Source organism: Momordica charantia (genome assembly GCF_013281855.1).
Source record: "Momordica charantia cultivar OHB3-1 chromosome 6 unlocalized genomic scaffold, Mcharantia_2.0 BLBB01000006.1, whole genome shotgun sequence".
In the NCBI taxonomy this organism is placed as follows: Eukaryota; Viridiplantae; Streptophyta; class Magnoliopsida; order Cucurbitales; family Cucurbitaceae; genus Momordica; species Momordica charantia.
Genome location: NW_028275164.1, coordinates 40740 through 60822, shown reverse-complemented (window position 1 = coordinate 60822; position 20083 = coordinate 40740). Strand labels below are relative to the sequence as shown.

The following is a 20083-nucleotide window of genomic DNA, read 5'->3' as shown; positions in this document are numbered from 1 at the left end:
TCAACCCAACCGCGCACTCTTCTTGGAGGATAGCTTTTCAACTTTTCTAATTTCTCCGATCCAGCCGGATTTTATTGCTATCTAATTATCAACTCCTTGATATTTTTCCTTTTTCTTTTTTAAACCTTACATTTTTCCTTTCAATCATACATGGAATTTAATTCTTTCTAATTTATTTCAATCTTTAACCAATAGGCAGACATAGACACTATTATTTTTTTTCAAATTACTTTGACTAATGAAAATTTTAACAGCAGACATGAACACGATTCTCTAGACAATTTAATCATCTGTTCCTTTTTAAAAATTAAGTGATTTGTGCCAAACTAACCAATCAAGAAAAAAAAAAAAATATATATATATATTGAAGGACTATTTCCGCATCTTCCCAATTAAATTCTTCCACATTAAGAATACTAATCAATTGGTTGGTCTTGTCTGGTATATTTGCAATTTGGAGACCATACTTATTTCCCTAACTATAAATGGAAGGTTTGAATCTCGTTGTTCTAAAATAATTATGATAATAATAATGGGACTTCTAGGTTAAATTTAATTTTTTTTAATCAGTATTCTTACTTTTTCCATAACCTCTTGGTTAAAGTTACATGTCAATTACCGTTGAGCTATGTTCGCTTTGAGAGTATTCTTACTTTTATTATAAGGGACTCCTACTTTTGTCATATCATTCATCCAACACAATATTTTGAGATGTTTGAAGCTGCACAATACTATTTTACAAATAAGAATTCTGAAAACTTTGACCAACTATTGGGTGATGCACAAAAATCATTGTACTCAGGCAATAAAAATTTCACTAAAATATTTGCATTGCTTAAATTATACAACATAAAAGCTAAATACGAATGAAGTGATAGAAGTTTTACTGAATTGTTAACCACAACCGAATGAAATCTCAACTTCTACGTATAAAGCCAAAAAGACAGGGTATTTTTGGAATGAAGTTTGAGAAAATTCATGCTTGTATCAACGATTGTTGCCTATTTGGGAAAGACCTTTATGAGGAAAATAAATGTCCAGTTTGCAAAACATTGAGATGGAAGCTTCGTAAGGACTCCAATGAAGAGAAAAAGGTATTCCGGCTAAGGTTATGTGGTACTTTTCTCTTATTCCTCGGTTCCAAAAAATGTTTCGAACTACCGAAATATCTAAATTGTTAGCTTGACATGATAGAGGAGGAGAAAATGATGGGCTTTTGAGACACCCCATGTACTCTCCATCTTGGAAATTAATAGACAACCTTTGGTCGGAGTTTGGTTTTGAGCCAAGAAATCTTCGTTTAGCTTTATTTACTGGCGGAATCAATCCACATGGTGATCTTAGTAGTAGGTATAGTTGTTGGCCAGTTATATTGGTTATTTATAAACTCCCACCATGGTTGTGCATAAAACGAAAGTTTATGATGTTAACTACATTAATATCTGGTCTCAAACAACCTAGAAATGATATAGATGTATACCTAGGTCTATTGGTTGATGATCTAAAAAAACTTTGGATTGAGGGAGTTTCATGTTATGACGCGTATTGAGATCAAACTGTTGTGTTAAAAGCTATTTTAATGCGGACCATAGAAATTTATGTGGTTGCAGTGTAAAGGGATATCATACATGTCCCATTTGTGGGAAAAAAAACATCATCTATTCGATTGAAACATAGAAAAAAGATAGCATACCTCGGACATCGTCGCTTTTTACCCCGATACCATCCATATAGAAACGAGAAGAAAACTTTCAACGGCGAACAAGAATTTAAACTAGCACTAGAATAAACTTTTAAGTGGAGAATAAATTTTGACAAGAACAAGTGAATTTCAAACCATATTAGGTAAAAGTAATAAAAAGGGAAGTAAATCAGAAGATCTTTCGAGCAGTTATTGGAAGAAGAAATCAATTTTTTTTATTTAGATTATTGGAAAAATCTTCATGTACGACATTGTCTGGATGTAGTGCACATCGAAAAAATGTATGCACAAATATCATTGGCACACTACTTGATATTTCTGGGAAAACGAAAGATGGATTCGCCATCTTAGAATATATGCATTAATATTAAATATAAACAATGTCAGTTACGAAAGAACAATGTCGGTAATTGCAATGTCAGATAATGACTGACATTGCTTGAATAGACATGTCAGTTAGGAACCGCCATCTTACATCAACCGACATTGTACCCTACGATGACACGTAATTCCATATCAGTTGTGAACCGACATTAATATAACCGACATTGTAAAACTACAATGTCGGTTATATTAATGTCCATTCACAACTGACATTATTGATTAGTTGACATCGTTAGCTACGATGACACGTGATTCAATGTCGGTTGCTAAACCGACATCAATGTCTCTGATGTCAGTTCGGAACTGACATTAAAGACCCGTTTTGTTGTAGTGGCATATTTATGCCGTAAAATAGATTGAAGTCAAACTTGATCAAGGTATGACGTATCATATGTCAATTACCGCTGAACTATGCTCGCTTTGATTTAAATTAATATTTTTATTAATATATCTAACATGTATTTTCTCATATATATACTAATATAAAATACATTAGTCTCTTTTTAATATATCTAATACATCAAATACATATTTGAATATTTCAAAATTTTATTTCTCTGTCAACATAATAATTGATCCGTCAATAATTTTATGAACTAGAAAGGAATCTTATGGGCACCTACAGATTATAAACTGGATACAAAATTAATTTAGTAAACTCAATAACCCAACATTATTCTACTGTAAACAAGAAATTGCACTTTATGTAATGTAGTATTGGATATGTAAATTTATATAATCACTACATACAACCGAGTTGTTTATATTTACAGTTTGGTCAAAAGTTCGTTTTACGTCTGTAACTACATCTGACATTATCTTATGTATCATCGATCCTTTAATAAACAATTTATTTATGATTCAACTATAAAGTAAGTTATTCTCGGGTCAATGAAAAGGTGAACCTCGTTATTGTTAAAGTAAATAAAATCAAAACTTAAAGGAACTATTTGTCTACTTCCTATAATTTGAATGAGTAAATTATATCTTGTGAAATTGTATTCCGAGCTCTCTGTTCGACTATGTCCTCAAATAATAGGATTATTGAATCAGTTACAAAGGTCCCGCTGAACTATGTAAATCAAAGAATATGGGTCTCACAAGTAGGAGTTCTTAACTTACTTAAGATTAAGATCGAGTAGTAACATATGATTATATAGTGAAATACTAATATTTCTCTTTTAATAGATTTACAAAGAAATATATAATATTTTGTGGTTCATTCTTATACAAACTCATTGAGTATGATACCACATGTCTTCACATGAACGACTATAATCAAATCATTCGTAACTTTCACAAAATATAATTGAACTATGTTATCAAAATAAGACAACCAATCATGTATGTCAACCGCATACGGTTAATATTTTGCACTTTTAACTTTAGATAATCAAATAATTTTTAAAAAAAATTGACTAATTATAATATTTTAGAGCATAAACCTTAATATAAGAATCAAAATGAACTAGAGCAGGAAGTAAAATAGTAAATTCATAAAAATAGTATTTTAACTAACCTTAAAAGTAAAAAGAAAAAAAAAAGTATTTATTTAAGGATAAAATTTGAAATCCTCAACTTTAGAATATTTTAGCCGCAAATCACATTTCTCCTTGTCTATCAACATTTTGGATGATATAAATGACTTATCCATCGAGTTATATTTGGATTGACATCATTATCACGAGTTATTAAACATTCTAGACATATTTCATATATTTTTTCAATTATGTAACAAGCATTTCATACTTGTTTAAATATGATATTATAAATGGTGGATTGTATTTTGAATTATAACTTTAAGTATCATTTACTAGTTAAAATAATCCAATAAAATTTTATGTTTTATGTAATCATTTATGAATTTTTTATTACGCTAATATTTTGATAAAAATATTACTGTGATTTTTTTTGAAATGATAATTATCAATTTGTCGATTTTTTGCAATATTATAGAAATCTCGATTTACTCCTCGAATTGATATCAAATTCATATATAATTCATGAATATATGGACATGTGAAAAATGTCGACACAGATATTTAATAGCCCGCGGGCAATACATATATTTCTAATTTCTTTTTGAGAAAAGGCACTTGGATCATGGATGGAAGTTGGAGGTGGGTCGGGTGCGGGTATCTGCTTTCGGGTTCGGGATGCAGACCTACGGGCGGACGCCGATGAAATCCTTCTTCAGTCGTTTAATTTGGAACCCAATTCTTGCTGCCAATAACCAATTCAAACGTTCCTTAGAAGTTAGAAGTAATCCACGATCTAATTTCTACATGAAGTCTGTGTTCACAGTCCACAAGAATCGTTATTGTCCAGCTTATCTGCTCTAAAAGGATTTCCCCAACTGCTACTCAGAACTCGTCTTCTTCCTTAACGCTTACACTTTCCTACTTATTTTTTACTTTGGTCTACATTTATCCATTTACGCCTCTTACATTATACTTGGTCTCTTTGCAAAAATGAATATTCTGAGCTGGGCTATCTTCGTTCCTCTGTTGGCTGCCTTCGTAACCACAACAGATGCAGTCGTGCGCGAAAGGAGTCAACACACAGAACGAATTTCAGGTGTGATTTCATGACTTCGCTCTTTTACAAATTTTATACTCGGTCTTTTATGCGTTTGTTTGATTCTCTTTCTTCGTTTGTTGTCCTTCTTTCTGATCTGCAGTTCTAGTTCCTTTTCTTGTGGTCTCTTCCGGTGCTTTTGCGGTGCTAAGCTCTGATTTATTAATTTGTCATTAGATATCGGCCAATTGCTCCGCGATATGATTGACCAATACAACCAAAAAATATATATATAGTAAAGAAAAAAAGAAAAAGAAATCCTTGCCTTTTGGGACCAACTTCCATGTTTCTGGGTATTTTAGCTGGTTCTTGTTCGATTTTTGGAGATCCTTGTTTAAAAGGATAGAATAACACAGTTATGCGTAAGTTCTTGATCTTGATTGAATTTTTGTTGACGAAATATGAGTAGTAAGATCGTAAACATACAATCAAGAAGATAAGAGAGTTATACCCGAGGGTCTGGCAGCTTGGCGGAAACCGGCCTTGATGTCCAAGCCCCTCTCTCTCTGCGTAATTTTCTTCTTATTTTGAGAAGGGATGCGCTATATACACTTCCGACTATTGGACTCGTTAATGAGGAGACTAGTATATGGTATAAAGTAGCAAGTTTTAAGCGCAAATGACTTAGTTGAGGCATGATAGAATGAAAGATAATTTGACAGGAATACGGTTAACGTCTTTTATTAAGGTTTGTTGGAATCTGAAATTAGATTATTGGTGCTACTCTGGGATAAAAATGAAAGAAAATGACAGGATCGCGGAATCAACTTCAACACCATATGTTCTCCCTCTGCCATATGCTATACGATTTGGCAGTTATTCTATGGTATTAGTCAATGTGCAGTAAGACGAGCCCTTTGATAGTTTTAAGGGTGTTTTTTTGTATTGAAAAGAAGAAGAAGAACTCAGAACCCTTCTAGGATTTTGTACTTGAGTCTATCAACCTTTAATACAAAAACTATTTGTTAGAAAACTGATAATAGTTGTATTTCGTTGGAAAAGTTTTACCATGGTTTTATTCAAGAAAACTAGACCTAACCCAATTAGAATACCTATTAGCTTAAAGTAGACTTGGGAATCCAATTAGAAACAGGGAATTTCAAGTCTTAGGCATCAAGGATACAAAGTTTTATTATTATTTCTTTAATTTTATAATTTGAATATGATTCTAGCTCATCTAAAATAATCCTTAAAACTAATTGAAGATTCAAACAAAAATCTAAGAGATAAAATTTGAAGCTAATAGAATCATATTAGAATATTCTTGTATTTATCATCTTTTAGGCCCGTTACAGGAATAGAAGTATAGGAGAAATGGATAGTCAACTCTTTCTGTCTTTAAGAATGTGATGTTTTCTTTTCCCGTTTAAAAGAATAAGAATCTGATATTTACCATTATTGTATCACAAAATGGCTAAGTGAAATGGTAGCATTAAGTTTTAACTGATGTGTTTGATTGCTAATTCTTCTCTCCAGATGTTGAACGTCCATGCTTATTGAATAATGTTTCTCTTTTGAGTTTCTGTTTCCAATTTTTGAGAACCAAGCATGTTTGGTAAAGCCCTAGTCTTCTTAGAACAGGTACATATGAATATTCTAGAATTAAGTCCAGGGAAAATCATAAATAACAGTCTTGTCTTAGTTGCCTAGATCTCAAAAAATCAAGATCTCATTTGTATTCATGAAATGTAACCTACTACTTTCTATGTTGGAATTGATCTGTAAAGAACTATAAATCAGTCTTCACTCGTTACTCTTTAGAGTTCTATTTCGCATGGAAGTTTTGAAGTTGCTATGTTTGGTTACGTCAATGTAGGCAGTGCTGGAGATGTTTTGGAGGATAATCCAGTGGGAAGGTTGAAAGTGTTTGTGTACGAGCTCCCTAGCAAATACAACAAGAAAATTCTGCAGAAAGACCCAAGATGCCTTAATCACATGTTTGCAGCTGAGATCTTTATGCATCGCTTTCTTTTAACTAGTCCGGTTCGGACCCTTAACCCCGAAGAAGCCGATTGGTTTTATACTCCAGTTTATACGACTTGCGACCTGACTCCAAATGGTCTTCCTTTACCGTTTAAGTCACCTCGAATGATGAGAAGTGCAATACAACTTATTTCTTCAAACTGGCCCTATTGGAACCGAACAGAAGGGGCTGATCACTTTTTTGTTGTGCCTCATGATTTCGGAGCTTGCTTCCACTATCAAGTAAAAGCAAAAACTATTAATATCTCCTCTTGCAATGGCCCGATTACTTCTTTGAATAAGATCCATGTGTTTTTCAAAATTTCCAATTTTCGCTCCTCCTTTCCTTCTTTTCCACCCCCTTTGCTAGCTGTTGTTTTTTTTTTTTTTGACATATTAGACTCTTGCAGGAAGAGAAGGCAATTGAAAGAGGAATCCTTCCATTGCTGCAACGTGCTACCTTGGTTCAGACTTTCGGACAACGAAATCATGTTTGCTTAAAGGAGGGATCAATTACAATTCCTCCGTACGCTCCTCCTCAGAAAATGCACGCCCACCTCATTCCTGAAAAAACTCCTAGGTCCATCTTTGTTTACTTTCGTGGACTATTCTATGATGTTGGAAATGATCCAGAAGGTGGTTATTACGCAAGGTATTTCTAATAAGCCTTCTTTTCAAAATGCACGTGCTTGTGCTTTGCTATCAAAGTTCATGGTTAACCTTAACCAGGTGTTTATTACGTAAGGTAGGTTAGGTTTTTGGAATTGGTAGTCATATTCAGAAACTGTTTTCTATTTCTAAAGAATTGATGTAAAAATCTTGTTTGGTAGGGAAATTTCATTTTTAAACAAAAACTAGCAGAAAACAAAATTAATGTTTGGCTATGTTTATGTTTCTCTTTCTTTTTTTGTTTAATTTACTGTTCATCTATAATCGTTAATTATTTTTTAAATTTTAAGTCTGAAATATTTTAATGTCTTATATTTTTAAATTAATACTATAACCAATATATTTTTCAAAATATGTTCTAAAATTATAAACAATATGCATTTTTAGAAGGCTAGGGCAAGCTGTTTTAAATATTTAAAAGTAAAAACCAGTTGTTTTATGTAGAAAATTCGTTTTACTTAGTAGTTCTAAGAAATTTTTAATTGCAAAAAGAAAGCATAAAATATAAATAATATTTTGGTGTTTTAACATTTCTTTTTAATGTTTACTTAGTTAATTGTTTGGTTATAATTATTCAGTATTTTTAAAGTGAGAAGAATAGAAAGCTACCGAATAGTTTTAAATTTAGAAAGAATAGAAGATAATTTTACAAGATTAGTTGGAAAACAGTTCTTAAAAAATACATCTAAGCAGCTCCTTAATCTACCAAACAGTTTTTTTTTTCTTTCTAAAAACTAAACTCAATCAACACCTTAGTATGTATCTATGATTGGTATCCACGTTCGGTGTTTGTTTGATTTTGTTTTTGTATCTATGCTTTGAAAATTTAACATTTGAGTTAGTAATTAAGCCTAAATGCGATATCACTCTTGAGTCTAATAATATGGGTTTTAGTTGAAGATGAAGATGAAATAGAAGCAGGTTTGACGGCATTTTTCGCTAATCCGAGTCCCAACTTTATTTGACAATGTAACAGAGGTGCAAGAGCTGCAGTGTGGGAGAACTTTAAGGATAATCCTCTTTTTGATATATCAACAGAGCACCCAAGTACATACTACGAGGATATGCAGCGAGGTGTGTTTTGTCTGTGCCCGCTTGGATGGGCTCCTTGGAGTCCTAGATTGGTTGAGGCTGTGATATTTGGTTGCATCCCTGTTATAATAGCAGATGAGATTGTGCTGCCCTTCGCAGATGCAATTCCTTGGGAAGAAATTGGAGTGTTTATAGATGAGAAAGATGTTGCTAACTTGGACACAATATTAACGTCCATCCCACTTGAAATGGTATTAAGAAAGCAGAGACTACTTGCAAATCCTTCCATGAAACAAGCAATGTTATTCCCGCAGCCTGCTCAACCAGGAGATGCGTTTCACCAGGTCCTCAATGGACTTGCCCGTAAGTTGCCTCATGACAGCAGTGTCTACCTCAAGCCCGGTGAGAAGATTCTAAATTGGACCGCAGGTCCCGTGGGTGACCTGAAACCCTGGTAAAATCCCCCCTTTTTTTTCTTTTTCTTCTGAGGAGGGGGGTACGGAATATAGTCTGCCCTTGTAACCCCTGACGAGTCTGTTACTTGAAGGTGGTATCTTTGTGAGGTGTACATTGGATTTGTATATCACAATTTGCATCATTGCACGTGTGTTCGGTAAATCGTTGGATGTAAGGTTATAATTATGTTGGAAAACTAGTTAGAAAGGAAGGTTGTTTAATCATGTGTGATAACACCACTTCACCTTAATGCATCTAAATTTTGTTGATTTTGTGCAAGTAACTGACAAGATCGCGTGAACTCTCGGGATGCCTGAAAATTTGGAAATACGTTACCGTTTTTACTGCTGAACTACTAAAAATTATGATCTATTTAGATTGACAGACTGTCATCCAACTTATAACTCATTCGACATTCATTATCTCTCTTTCACAATTTACATATCATTCCACTCAATCTAAATTCTCTAGCGCCCACCAACTTACTCTCCTCCAATAACTAAGAGACGTCAAGAACTATATCTTCCAATTTTAAAGAAAAAATGCCCTACAAAACTTCCAAGAGAAAAACAAGCTAAAATGTATTGTTTAAGCAGCAATGGTCCCATTGATTTATAGCATCAATACAAACTATAAGAAATACAAGCTATGCTGGAGCACTTTAAAAGACCTTGATAGATAACTTATGGCTCAAAATCACTACCCACCACCATAACATACAGCCCTGAGAACTGGCTTTCATTTGTATTCTTAAATAGTTAAGATAGATTTATTCATAACATTTGACCAAAGAACTACTGGTTTCCTGCTATGGGGCTATCCCGACCACTCTTGAAATCATCCCAACCCCTTACCCATTGTTGCCCAGGTGGCGTCCTTGTCTCAGGAGCGGCATGTCTGTTGAGATTGTTCACGACCTTCTCTTGCACAGCAGCAAATACCTACAAAGACAAATACTCCAATTGTAAATCACATCTTTAGTTGAAAGACAAAAGGAAAACAGGAGTGCCACACTTAGATGTCTCACAGGATTTGTTTTCACTGCTTCAGGGGGTTTCTCCTGGCCAGTCAACCACTTCCACAAATCTGGATTTTCCTAAAGAACAGATGTACGATCAAATATATTTGTAGTAATTTCTATTATCTTCATTTTATTGGAATACATATTAAGATTTCTTTCTATTGCAACAAAGCAAATGAAATCAAAACTTCTTTATGTCACTATCCAGAAGTAATTACTCTAACATAATCCCTACTTCTATTCCTCCTAATCATCTCCTATCTTCTCTCTTTGGTAAGGACTACTCCTTGCCAAGATCAACCCTCCTTCAAATATGGTCTCTTTAAGAGCTATTTATCAAATTTCCACTTCTTTTCAAAGCGCTCCTCCAATAAGGAACTTCAAGGATGGTCCATTGGTCTGTGAGGACATCTCGCACTAAATTTCTTGTTGAAGCGAAAAAAGAGTCAATAATTGGGATACAGGGAAAAAAGAGACAAAAATGAGAACATTTTTCAATTTTACTTTTGATCAGCAAAGCAATCATATTATGTGCATGCATCGAATACTAAAATAACCTTTAACCACTGGAGTAATCAATCTACCCTCTCATGCACACATCTGTATCTTTCCTCCTCTTTATTTTTCTTTTATCCAATGCAAACCAACTCTCATAATGAAGATGAAGGAACAAAGCACAAAGCACAAAGGGAAAGAATGCCATTCACAACAGTTACCAAAAAAAAAGCACCACACAAATTTTTGGTAAACAAAAAAATATAGAATGAGTACAAAATAAGTTTGTGAGAGTCCAAAGAGAAACGTCAAAATGGCGCTGAATTCCATATGTCCTTCCATGAACTATTTCTACTCAGACACACTCACTTGTACCCTTTTAGCTAGACAACCCACAAAACTGAAAAGAGATCCATGTTAGGATTACCGTCGGGACAGCTGCCTTTTTCTACTTAATATTGGACAGAATGTGTCGCAAAATCCATTGCAAGAGAATTGAAAATTCACCACCGATACTCAGAACAATGAACTTCCAGTGGTATTTTAAATCCCCAAGGGAATAGGGCATTCGATCACTTGAAGAAGTGACAGGAGCAGTGCAGCCATGGACTAAAAGTAAAGAAAATCACTCCACAAATAGGTAGAAGATTCAAGAAAAAAATACCAGGTCAAGAACACTAATCAAGGCTTTGATACCATCTGCATCCATAGATTTGATGTGGTCCTCTACCCATTTCCCAAGTATCAGATCCAATTCCAGAAGCCCTCGTTGTCTACTCCGGTACAGCAGCCTGTTAAAGCGAACGACAAAAATTGACTAGTCAAATGCCAATAATCGAGAGAGAGAGCGAGAGAGATGTGAAAGATAATGGACAAAATAACCGAGGATGAACCTATTGAACAAGCGCCTCTTGCTTTCTTCATTTGAGAGATCGATGTCTGTCGGAAGAGGATTTTTATTTGTAGAAGAGCTACGGAAACTAAAAAAAGAACCATGTTGACTCTGATAATGATCAGTTAATCGGGTTTGCAGGTTCTCCAACCCAATAAAAGCGCCAGACATGAAGGGCATTGTTTTCCTTCTCAAAATGGCGGGGGTTTCCATGTATAGAACTCGATGAGCTTTGATCATAGCCCTTATAAAAGTCGCCATTCTCCTCTTCAAGATGATTACAGCGATAGGACGAAAATCAACTTTACCAAAAAAGACAAATACTTATAAAACAACGCACACCAGAACACGACCCAAAAAACTGCAAATCAGAAATTTCAATCGCAATCGTACCAAACGACTCCAAGAAGATCCCACCAACACCAGCAGACAGCAGACAGCAGACCGAATTGATCGCAGAGACGTGAGAGGGAAAAAAAACGACTTCAAAGGAGAAACGCACCGCTTGAACCCAGAAAACGACCGCAAATTGATCACAGTAACGATCGCACCACCAGTAGACCTCAAACAAAAAAGACAACAGAGAGAAATTTCTAGATAATAAAAAAAGACGCGAAGGCAAAGAGAGAGAGAGCGGTCCAGAAATCATTTTCGTTAAAACTGAAAAGGAGCGGCCCAGACACCACTCCAAGAGCCCAAGGCACCCAACTCTTATGCCATGTCAAAACTGGCAGGTGTGGGTAAATTAATTGGAATTTGCAAGAGTAGCAACTAATTTTCAATTTTTTAAAAATGCCAAAATTTAGCTGTATCCACGTAAAAGAAAGTCATCGATATACCTGAATATATAACTTTGTTGCTCATTTGTTTTACTAGTGAAGAAATTAATAACATTGATATACCTTATTATTAGTGTCGTCTAGAGCATAAAAACTTTTCTCTTCAACTCACTTGGCTAATGTCTTCTCCTATTTATCCCAATAGAAAAAATAATGTAGCAATTTTGCTAATGAGTAATAGAGTTTTTTTTTCTTTTTTTTTTGTCTTGCATTTTAAGCACAACCAGCACAATTTTAATATCTAAATCTCCAAATTCAGTTTTTAATTTCATATGCCCCGAGTGTGATGTATTTAGTCTTGTTACCACCTTCTACCTACATTTTATAAAATTTAAATAAAATAAGGAGTCTTTATGTCGCGTTACAGAGGCCTCGTTTCAAAAAAATACGCCGTCTGGGGGTGTTGATTGATGTAGAAATTTGATTGAGGTAGGAATTTGGTTCTCGTCTCTGGTGTCGATAGTTCTAACGAACACTTGTACATAAAAAAAAATCTACACACCAATGTGGTGTTAAGTCCAACATACTTTGATGTGTAAATTAGAAAAGGGTTTCGTTGAGAGAAGTAAAAAAATAAGGTTATGAAAGCGTACCCTCACGCCCATTGATTGGTACAGGAGAACTGATTCGATCGGGTTTAAATTAGCTAGAGTCTGGTACAACTCGAACAGTTGACCCATGTTGCTTCTTTACCCTTAATTCACTAAATCATATGGAATTATATTTATGGGTAGAAGTTATTTTACGAAGAACTAAGATCGGTAATGATACGTCAGATGGCTCCAAAATTAGCATAAATATTTTGATCACTCACTTATTCTACATATTCTAATTTATATGTGTGATCAAACCAATTGTGAGATTCAAGCATGGAATGATTTAGGATTTGTTTGGTTAGTAATGCGAAAAAATAAATATGAAAATAAGGGATTCAATAAAAATCAGAATTGTACATATTTGGTAATTGAATCTGAAAATGTGTGTTTAGTAAGAAGTAATTACAAACTAAAGGGTCGTTTGATAACCATTTTATTTTTTGGTTTTTGGTTTTTCTTTGTTTTTAGTTTTTGGTTTTTAGTTTTTTATTTTTCCATACATGTTTGATAGCACTTTTTGTTTTTTGTTTTTAAAAACAAAAAACCAATGTTTGGTAACCATTTTTAGTTTTTTTTTTTAAGTTAGAAAATTGAAAAGAGAGAATTTCATGTATGTAGAGATGACAATGGTGTGGGTGCACTTAGTCTTTTGCAGGTCCCTTGTACTTGAGAACTACTTTACCTGCTTCAATTGGTATGTACTTATAGGATTTAGGGGCAAGTGAGGATGTTCTCCACCATTCTCGTGCTCGTGAAAATTTTTAGTCTCCATCTCCACCTCGTTCTTGGGTATGAAAGATGTGGTTTTATAATTGTTTTTAATTATTTTTATAATTTAAGTATAAAAAAGTGTAATAAATATATATTAATTATTTAAAAAATGGAATCAGGGACGGGGACGAGATCGGGACATGCATTTCCTATTTTTGGGACTCGACCCTGCGAAAATTTTTATCTTCCGAATAACGTAGAGACGTGAAAATCCAAGTTTAGAGAGATGTAAATAAACTTATAGAAGTTAAAGTTTAGAAAGATAAATAAAAAGATTTAGAAAAAAAAATAGTTAAAAGACAGACAGAAAAATTTTAGAGAAAAAAGAATAAAGTCAAGAGGAAAATATATGTTAAAGAAAAAAAGGAAATTATAAAGAAAGAGAAAAATTATCGTGAAAGCAATTTAGAAATAAAAACAAGATTCAAAATATAATTTTTAGAGAAAATAAATAAATCAAAAGATAAATAAAAGTTCCAGTTAAAAAAATTGAACGAGAAAAGAAAATATAATTTTCAAAGGAATAAATAGATTACGAAGAGAAAGAAAAGTTATAAAATATGAAATTTTAAAGAGAAAAAAGTTAAGAAAAATATTAAATTTTTAGAGAGAAAAATGAAACTGGTCTGTTAGAAAAAAACAAAAATACATAAAAATTTGGAGATGGACGAATAATAATTATTAAAAATATGAAAATTTTAGAGAGAAAAAATAAACAAAAATACATAAAAATTTGGAGATGGACGAATAATAATTATTAAAAATATGAAAATTTTAGAGAGAAAAAAATAAAGTTTATAGAGAGAAATTTTAGAAATAAAAAAATTTTAAAGTGAGAAATAAATTTTTTAGTGATAAATACGAGAAAGAAAAAAAAAGTTGAATATTAGAAAAAAAAATCAAATTTTGAAAAATAAAAACTTGTCTTTGAAAACTATTTTTTTCGTTTTCAAAATTTACATAGAATTTCAAAATGATTTTTAAAAATAAAAAACAACTATGTTTTTTAAAAACTAAAAACCAAAAAAAAAAACGAAATGGTTATACGGGCCCTAAATATTTTGTTTAATCTAAAGTTATATCAATTAATTTATTGATAATTTTTATGAATTTTGTATATTTATTATTTTACCATAAATTATATTTTATATGTTTTAATTTTAACGAAGATAAAATAAGTCTATAACTTTAACAAAATCTTATTTGAATCATATCATTTAAAGCAGTAAAATATAATATTTAATAATATATTTTCTTTGAGTTGTAGACAATTATCAATATATTAATAATTAGAGCCAACGTGAACTTCCATCCTCACATTTTTTCAACTAAAAATAATAACAAGAGAGAAAAAAAAGTTGCAAAATTTCAGGAATATGAATATCAGCTAAAATATCACGAATAGCTGTTAGTCCAATCATCCCAATAATCAAAATCAATTTAATGTGAAAAGTTAAAATAAGTAAAAATAAACAAAATAATAATAAAAAATGATTTTTTTATCACAAAAATGAATAAGATTAAACCCAATATGAACTTTTTTTTTTTCAAATTGCAAAAACCACCCTGAAGTATGGTCGTTGTTACAATTTCACCCTTAAACTTTCAATTGTAAAAATTAAACTCTCGAGCTTTTATAAATGAAAAAATTAAACCCTCAAACTTTCAATAGTAAAAATTAAATCCCTTAACTTTCACATGTGATAAAATTGCACCCTCTAATTCAAAAATCGTAAAATCTAAAATTTTGAAAAATTGTATCTATTTGACAATTTTTAAATTCAGAGCAATAGTTTACAAATGGGAATATGTTCCATCATTCATTAACTTGTGAGAGAATTAACAAAATAGTGGACATTATTTTCCATTTCAATTTTCAACACATATCTTGAAAAGTATCAGATTTATTAGTTACCTATGCGTACAAATCTATGCCCGAAAACTTGGCGGGACGTTTGGTATTTCATGTCAATTCCACCGATGGAATTATTCATGTCTTTGTGAGCTTAAACTTAGAAACTTTGAGCAATCTCTCGGGCTTCGACGTCTCTAAGAGCAATTTGAGCAACACTCTTCCCATATTTCTCGGCAAGTCCCGAGGAAAAAAGCTTTATAAAAATTGTCTACAAAATCAATGAAGATGAGAATATTTTCGGTACATGATATGGATGAAATTGTAAAAAAAGGACCATTTTAAAAAAAATTTAGGGTTTAATTTTAATTTGGAGGGTACAATTTTATCATATTTGAAAGTTTAGGGGTTTAATTTTTACTATTGAAAGTTTGAGGTTTTAATTTTTTCATTTATAAAAGTTCAAGGATTTAATTTTTACGATTGAAAGTTTTATGGTATAATTGTAACAACCACATACTTCAGGGGCGGTTTTTGCAATTTGTCCTTTGTTTTTTAATGTTGAGCACCCCAAAAAGATTTCATACTCAATGTTGAGCACCCAAAAAGATTTCATACTCACTCTTTCATGTGGAATCATTATACTGAAGTTTTGGAGGGAAAAGGTGTGTAGATGCAGATGGACGAGAAGTACGGCCCCATTTTTCACCATTTTGTTCTAATAGTTTATGCCTCATAGTGAACAAAAAGATATGTATTGCAACTTTTATGTAAAAACTACGCTCCCTTTTCCATGTAATTTAAAAGTCAACTCACACACCTAAAGAACAAACTAAATTGAAAATTTTAAATTGCAAGGGTCAAATTGAAATCAAACAATTATGATAGGACTAAAGCAATAATTCATCCTAAATATAATCCACCATACCAAATCAACTGAATTCAGTTCCTTATCAAACCATCATGCAACCATAAAAAACAATACCAGCTCACATTACAGCAAATATTAAGGGTTAGGGTCACGAGAGTTCATCACAACCATTTTTTGCCTCTTTCTAGTGTCTTATACTTCATGCATAAAAGTTGATTTGTTACGCCTGCTAAGATAAATCTTTTAATTGCGCCAAGATATCATGTCCCAAACAGAGGCCCGGAAATATCAAGCAATCTGTCAGATATGTTTTTTGAAACAAGAACTACATTTCGACCGCACTTCTAAGAAATTAATACAAAGAGCAACTAATTTACATGGTCTGAAATTCCTGGCCAAACATATTTTTGGTCTTACCTCACTTATTCTCGTGGCGGGTATTTAACTAGTGACAAAATTATTGCTTGAAAGCTAGTAATTGGCATACCACCGTTGAGTGCTGAAGATTCGATCATGGAAATGCTCGAGGCTTCCCATAATAAAAATCTCGGGTTGTTTAACATGTCCACCTCCATTTCAGCGATACAGTTTCTACCTCTGAAAGCACAGTCGATTTTACAAACTTCAAAATTCTTGGATTGTCTTCTCTTTCATACTTGCTGGGTAATTTGATCTTCAGCCCAATTCCCTCAGAAGCTTATCTCCCGTCGCTCAGCAAAAAATTTACCTGTTACTGCCTGATCTGGAAGTAAGGTAAGCCATACACCAGTGTCAGCCCCTTCCTCAGCTGAAACATTCCCAGCGAATCCTGTCATAGGAGTTTTCACCCAACCAGGGCAGTAGCAGTTCACATAAATCTTATGACCCTCGGGTCGGTCAGTGAATATTTTTGCCATTAACCTAGTGTACGCATTAACTGCAAGTTTTGATACAGAGTAGTCAGTCAACGACTGAGGCCACCCGCCAGTTTCCCAACTTCCATCTTCAACTTGTTGCAAAAAGGTAGACACGAACCTATCAATTACTTCCTCTGAGAGTGTATCCAAATTGCTAAGTAGTTCTCTAACTGCTACATTTTCCAGTCTCTGTAATTAAACCATAAATTAGCATGGAGGAAAGATGAGCGTGAAAAACTATCATGATATTATTTAAAAACATATGATTTGCAGTCATTATCACAATTGAGAATGCATTGGCTGTTAGCACCAACCCAACAACTAACCTTGCTCAAAATAATATCATCTAACATTATTTCTTGTAGGGGGCGTTGAAACTAGGGAGCAGCAGATCAGACACCTCCACCCCCACACTCTCCCCCAAAGAAGTACAAAAAAAAAAAAGAGAAAAAAAAGGAACAATATAAAATGCAAGTGGACGATCGTCAATCCACATAAAGGAGAAAGAACAATCTCTTTGAGTGCATAATACCATCAACAATCATAGCGAATGCCTATATTTCAATATTTAGACAAAACAAGATATAATTATTCAAACAGGGATGGTAAATAAAACGCGATCAATCCAACCTAATACAGACAATTTGAGTTGAGTTGGTTTCAAATGAATTAAAACTCTATATAGTTAGGTTGGTTCAAAGGTTTACCTAAAATAAATTTGAGTTGAATGAAACCAAACCAAACTAGACTTATTACTAATTTTGAAATTATTTCTTTTACTTACCATACAATTTTATATGGTTATATTTATTTTAATTTTATTTCATTCAACAATCCTTTATGCATTATTTGTTATCCAACAACTATAAAAAATAACTTTTTTAAGTTTTTGGATTGTAAATATATATATATATATATATATATATATATATATATATATTTATAATTGGGAATCGGTGTTTTGCTCCCCTATCCCCGGGGACCTGCACTCACCTCAAGGATCAAGGAGGTTGAAACTCGAGACCTCTAAACCAGTACGACAAAGAGACCTCAAGCCCTTGCCAACAGAGAACGAGACAGCTCCTTGGGGGCTTTTGGATGGTAATTTTTCACCATACGGATCTTGATTCAATGTTAGAAAATATGTAAATAAATATTTATGAATGAGTGACCCAAATAACCTGAACCAAAAAACCCAAATATTTCAGATGCATTCATTATTTAATAAGGATTGTTGAATAAATTTACATCCCAAACATACAATTAAGTTGAGCCTAAAAAGTACTTCAATCCAAGCTAACTCAACCCATCAACACCCCTAATTCATTATATTAAATGTACTCAATCCACCCATGATATAGAGAAGACAAGAACTTCAGGTAAAACAGGAAGAATTTCAACTTACATTCCGCCTGCCATTCAGCTTGCCCAACCTTGAGCTGACATTAACAATGCGAGCACCAGCAGCTGACGGTTTCATCAAGGGAATCATTGCTTGTATCATATTTTTGGTGCCAAAATAGTTGGTAGAAATGACCATCTGAGCAAACTCTACAGAATTGCTAGACCCAAGATTGAAATTTACTCCAGCATTATTTATCTGCAAAAATATTTGCACGTAGTTGGGGCATTTGAAAATTATGTCACCAAAATCTGTAGCAACAATAATTATCATGTTCTTGAATATTTTCAGCACTATTGCTTTTGTTGATTTCAATATATAGTTAGCATTCAGCATGTTGCTTGTCAAAGTTGGATCACACTGCACAAAATATACGTGCTCTTCTTTTTAGCCAATTCGAAAAATCAATACAAAGAAAAGTTCAGTGCAAAAATTAACTTGCCAGAATATCCAAGCCACCATAGTTTTGTAGCAGCCAATCAGCAAACTGTTTGATGGATAAAGCATCCAAGACATCCAGTTGATGAAAGTCAACATTCAGACCACCTTCCTGTAAGACCTTAGCTGCTTCAAGGCCAACAGAAACATCTCTTGATGTCAAGATGACGGTCAACCCATGCATTGCAAATTGTCTTGAAATCTCAAATCCAATTCCTCTATTACCACCGGTAACCACAGCAATGGTTTCTGTAGACCACCACCTACAAGAAAAAGTCAAGGAAATGTAAAATGTGGGCGTTGGTTCCTGTCCAGAAAAAAAGTTGCCAATAGAAAGAGAGAAACAAATGAGACAAATGAAAAGTGATACAAGGAACGCGTTAAAAATTGGAAACAAGTACAGCATCATCTCCTTGATGAAATGAATTTGTAGGAAATTTTTAAATCATTTAAACAGCCAAGCACCTTGGTTCCATAAAATACGACGTCGTCTGAAGGCATGATTAAAGAAAGGAAATGCAAGAAGAAAACTATAAAGTGGTTGCCATGAAGAATTTAATATCAAATGGATATAGATTTATGTTATCTCTTCAGTTTCAGTTGCACGCAATAATATAGAACATGGAATATCTACAAGTAAAATACTAAGAGAACTATTACAGAACAAAAATGAAAATGTCTCGTACTAAGAATAGCATCTTTAAATAAAAAATTAGGGCAAGTAGAAGTAAATTACGGGTAAACAGACTGGTTTCATCAGGTAATTTAATCCATACGATAATTTGGAGGACACATTTCGATATCGGATCCGAAGAGATTGAATCTAGTCCTATATAATACATATAAGGAGTGAAGGTAATCGATTGTACTTTACTTTCAGCAATACTAATATGAGTTATGGGCAACGAAGAAAGAATTAAGATAGTAGGTGTAAAATAACAAGGTGTGTCATTAAGTAATACATTCAGACCTCTGGTGATCGGAGTAAGGAATGGTCCTGAGAAGGGATATTTCTTGCATTCTCTTTTCCCTTCGTTCCTTGGCCCTTTCCTTCGTGCCCATCTCCTTTCGACTCTTTCTGATTCTGAAAATTCAGATTAAAGACAAAAGAAAAGGAATCCAATCCACCTCCTTCAGCTGGTTTGAGTTTCGGGAGAGCGCTTTTTGGTTGAGAGAATGACGCTGTTAGGGCTAGAGGCAGGGAGAAAGAGAAGTGTTACGTTCGACG

General features: G+C 33.2%; 3 protein-coding genes across 5 annotated transcripts; 1 reads left to right on the top strand and 2 right to left on the bottom strand.

The window, feature by feature from the left end:
• Positions 1–4186: 4186 nt before the first annotated feature.
• Positions 4187–9049, top strand: LOC111007331 (putative beta-1,4-xylosyltransferase IRX10L). 2 transcript variants are annotated; one of them, XM_088125469.1, is made up of 4 exons: positions 4187–4663; positions 6484–6868; positions 7036–7277; positions 8271–9049. In XM_088125469.1, the coding sequence occupies exons 2-4, from the start codon at positions 6599–6601 to the stop codon at positions 8782–8784; spliced, it is 1026 nt and encodes a 341-aa protein (XP_087981595.1). In that variant the 5' UTR covers positions 4187–4663; positions 6484–6598; the 3' UTR covers positions 8785–9049. The 2 variants fall into 2 exon arrangements, with proteins under 2 accessions (XP_087981595.1, XP_022135359.1); XM_022279667.2 differs by having other exon boundaries at positions 6480–6868.
• Positions 9050–9364: 315 nt separating this feature from the next.
• On the bottom strand, positions 9365–11868 carry SDHAF2 (succinate dehydrogenase assembly factor). Of its 2 annotated transcripts, none has more exons than XM_022279708.2 (5): positions 11584–11868; positions 11192–11492; positions 10963–11089; positions 9810–9878; positions 9365–9723 (listed from the first exon to the last, which is right to left on the bottom strand). In XM_022279708.2, the coding sequence occupies exons 1-5, from the start codon at positions 11837–11839 to the stop codon at positions 9577–9579; spliced, it is 900 nt and encodes a 299-aa protein (XP_022135400.1). In that variant the 5' UTR covers positions 11840–11868; the 3' UTR covers positions 9365–9576. The 2 variants fall into 2 exon arrangements, with proteins under 2 accessions (XP_022135400.1, XP_022135401.1); XM_022279709.2 differs by having other exon boundaries at positions 11192–11457; positions 11584–11719.
• A 4467-nt stretch (positions 11869–16335) lies between these two features.
• Positions 16336–20083, bottom strand: LOC111007240 (short-chain dehydrogenase/reductase 2). The gene is made up of 4 exons (XM_022279533.2): positions 19826–20083; positions 18860–19118; positions 18421–18615; positions 16336–17204 (listed from the first exon to the last, which is right to left on the bottom strand). Exons 1-4 carry the CDS (start codon positions 19915–19917, stop codon positions 16809–16811), a joined length of 942 nt encoding a protein of 313 aa, XP_022135225.1. The 5' UTR covers positions 19918–20083; the 3' UTR covers positions 16336–16808.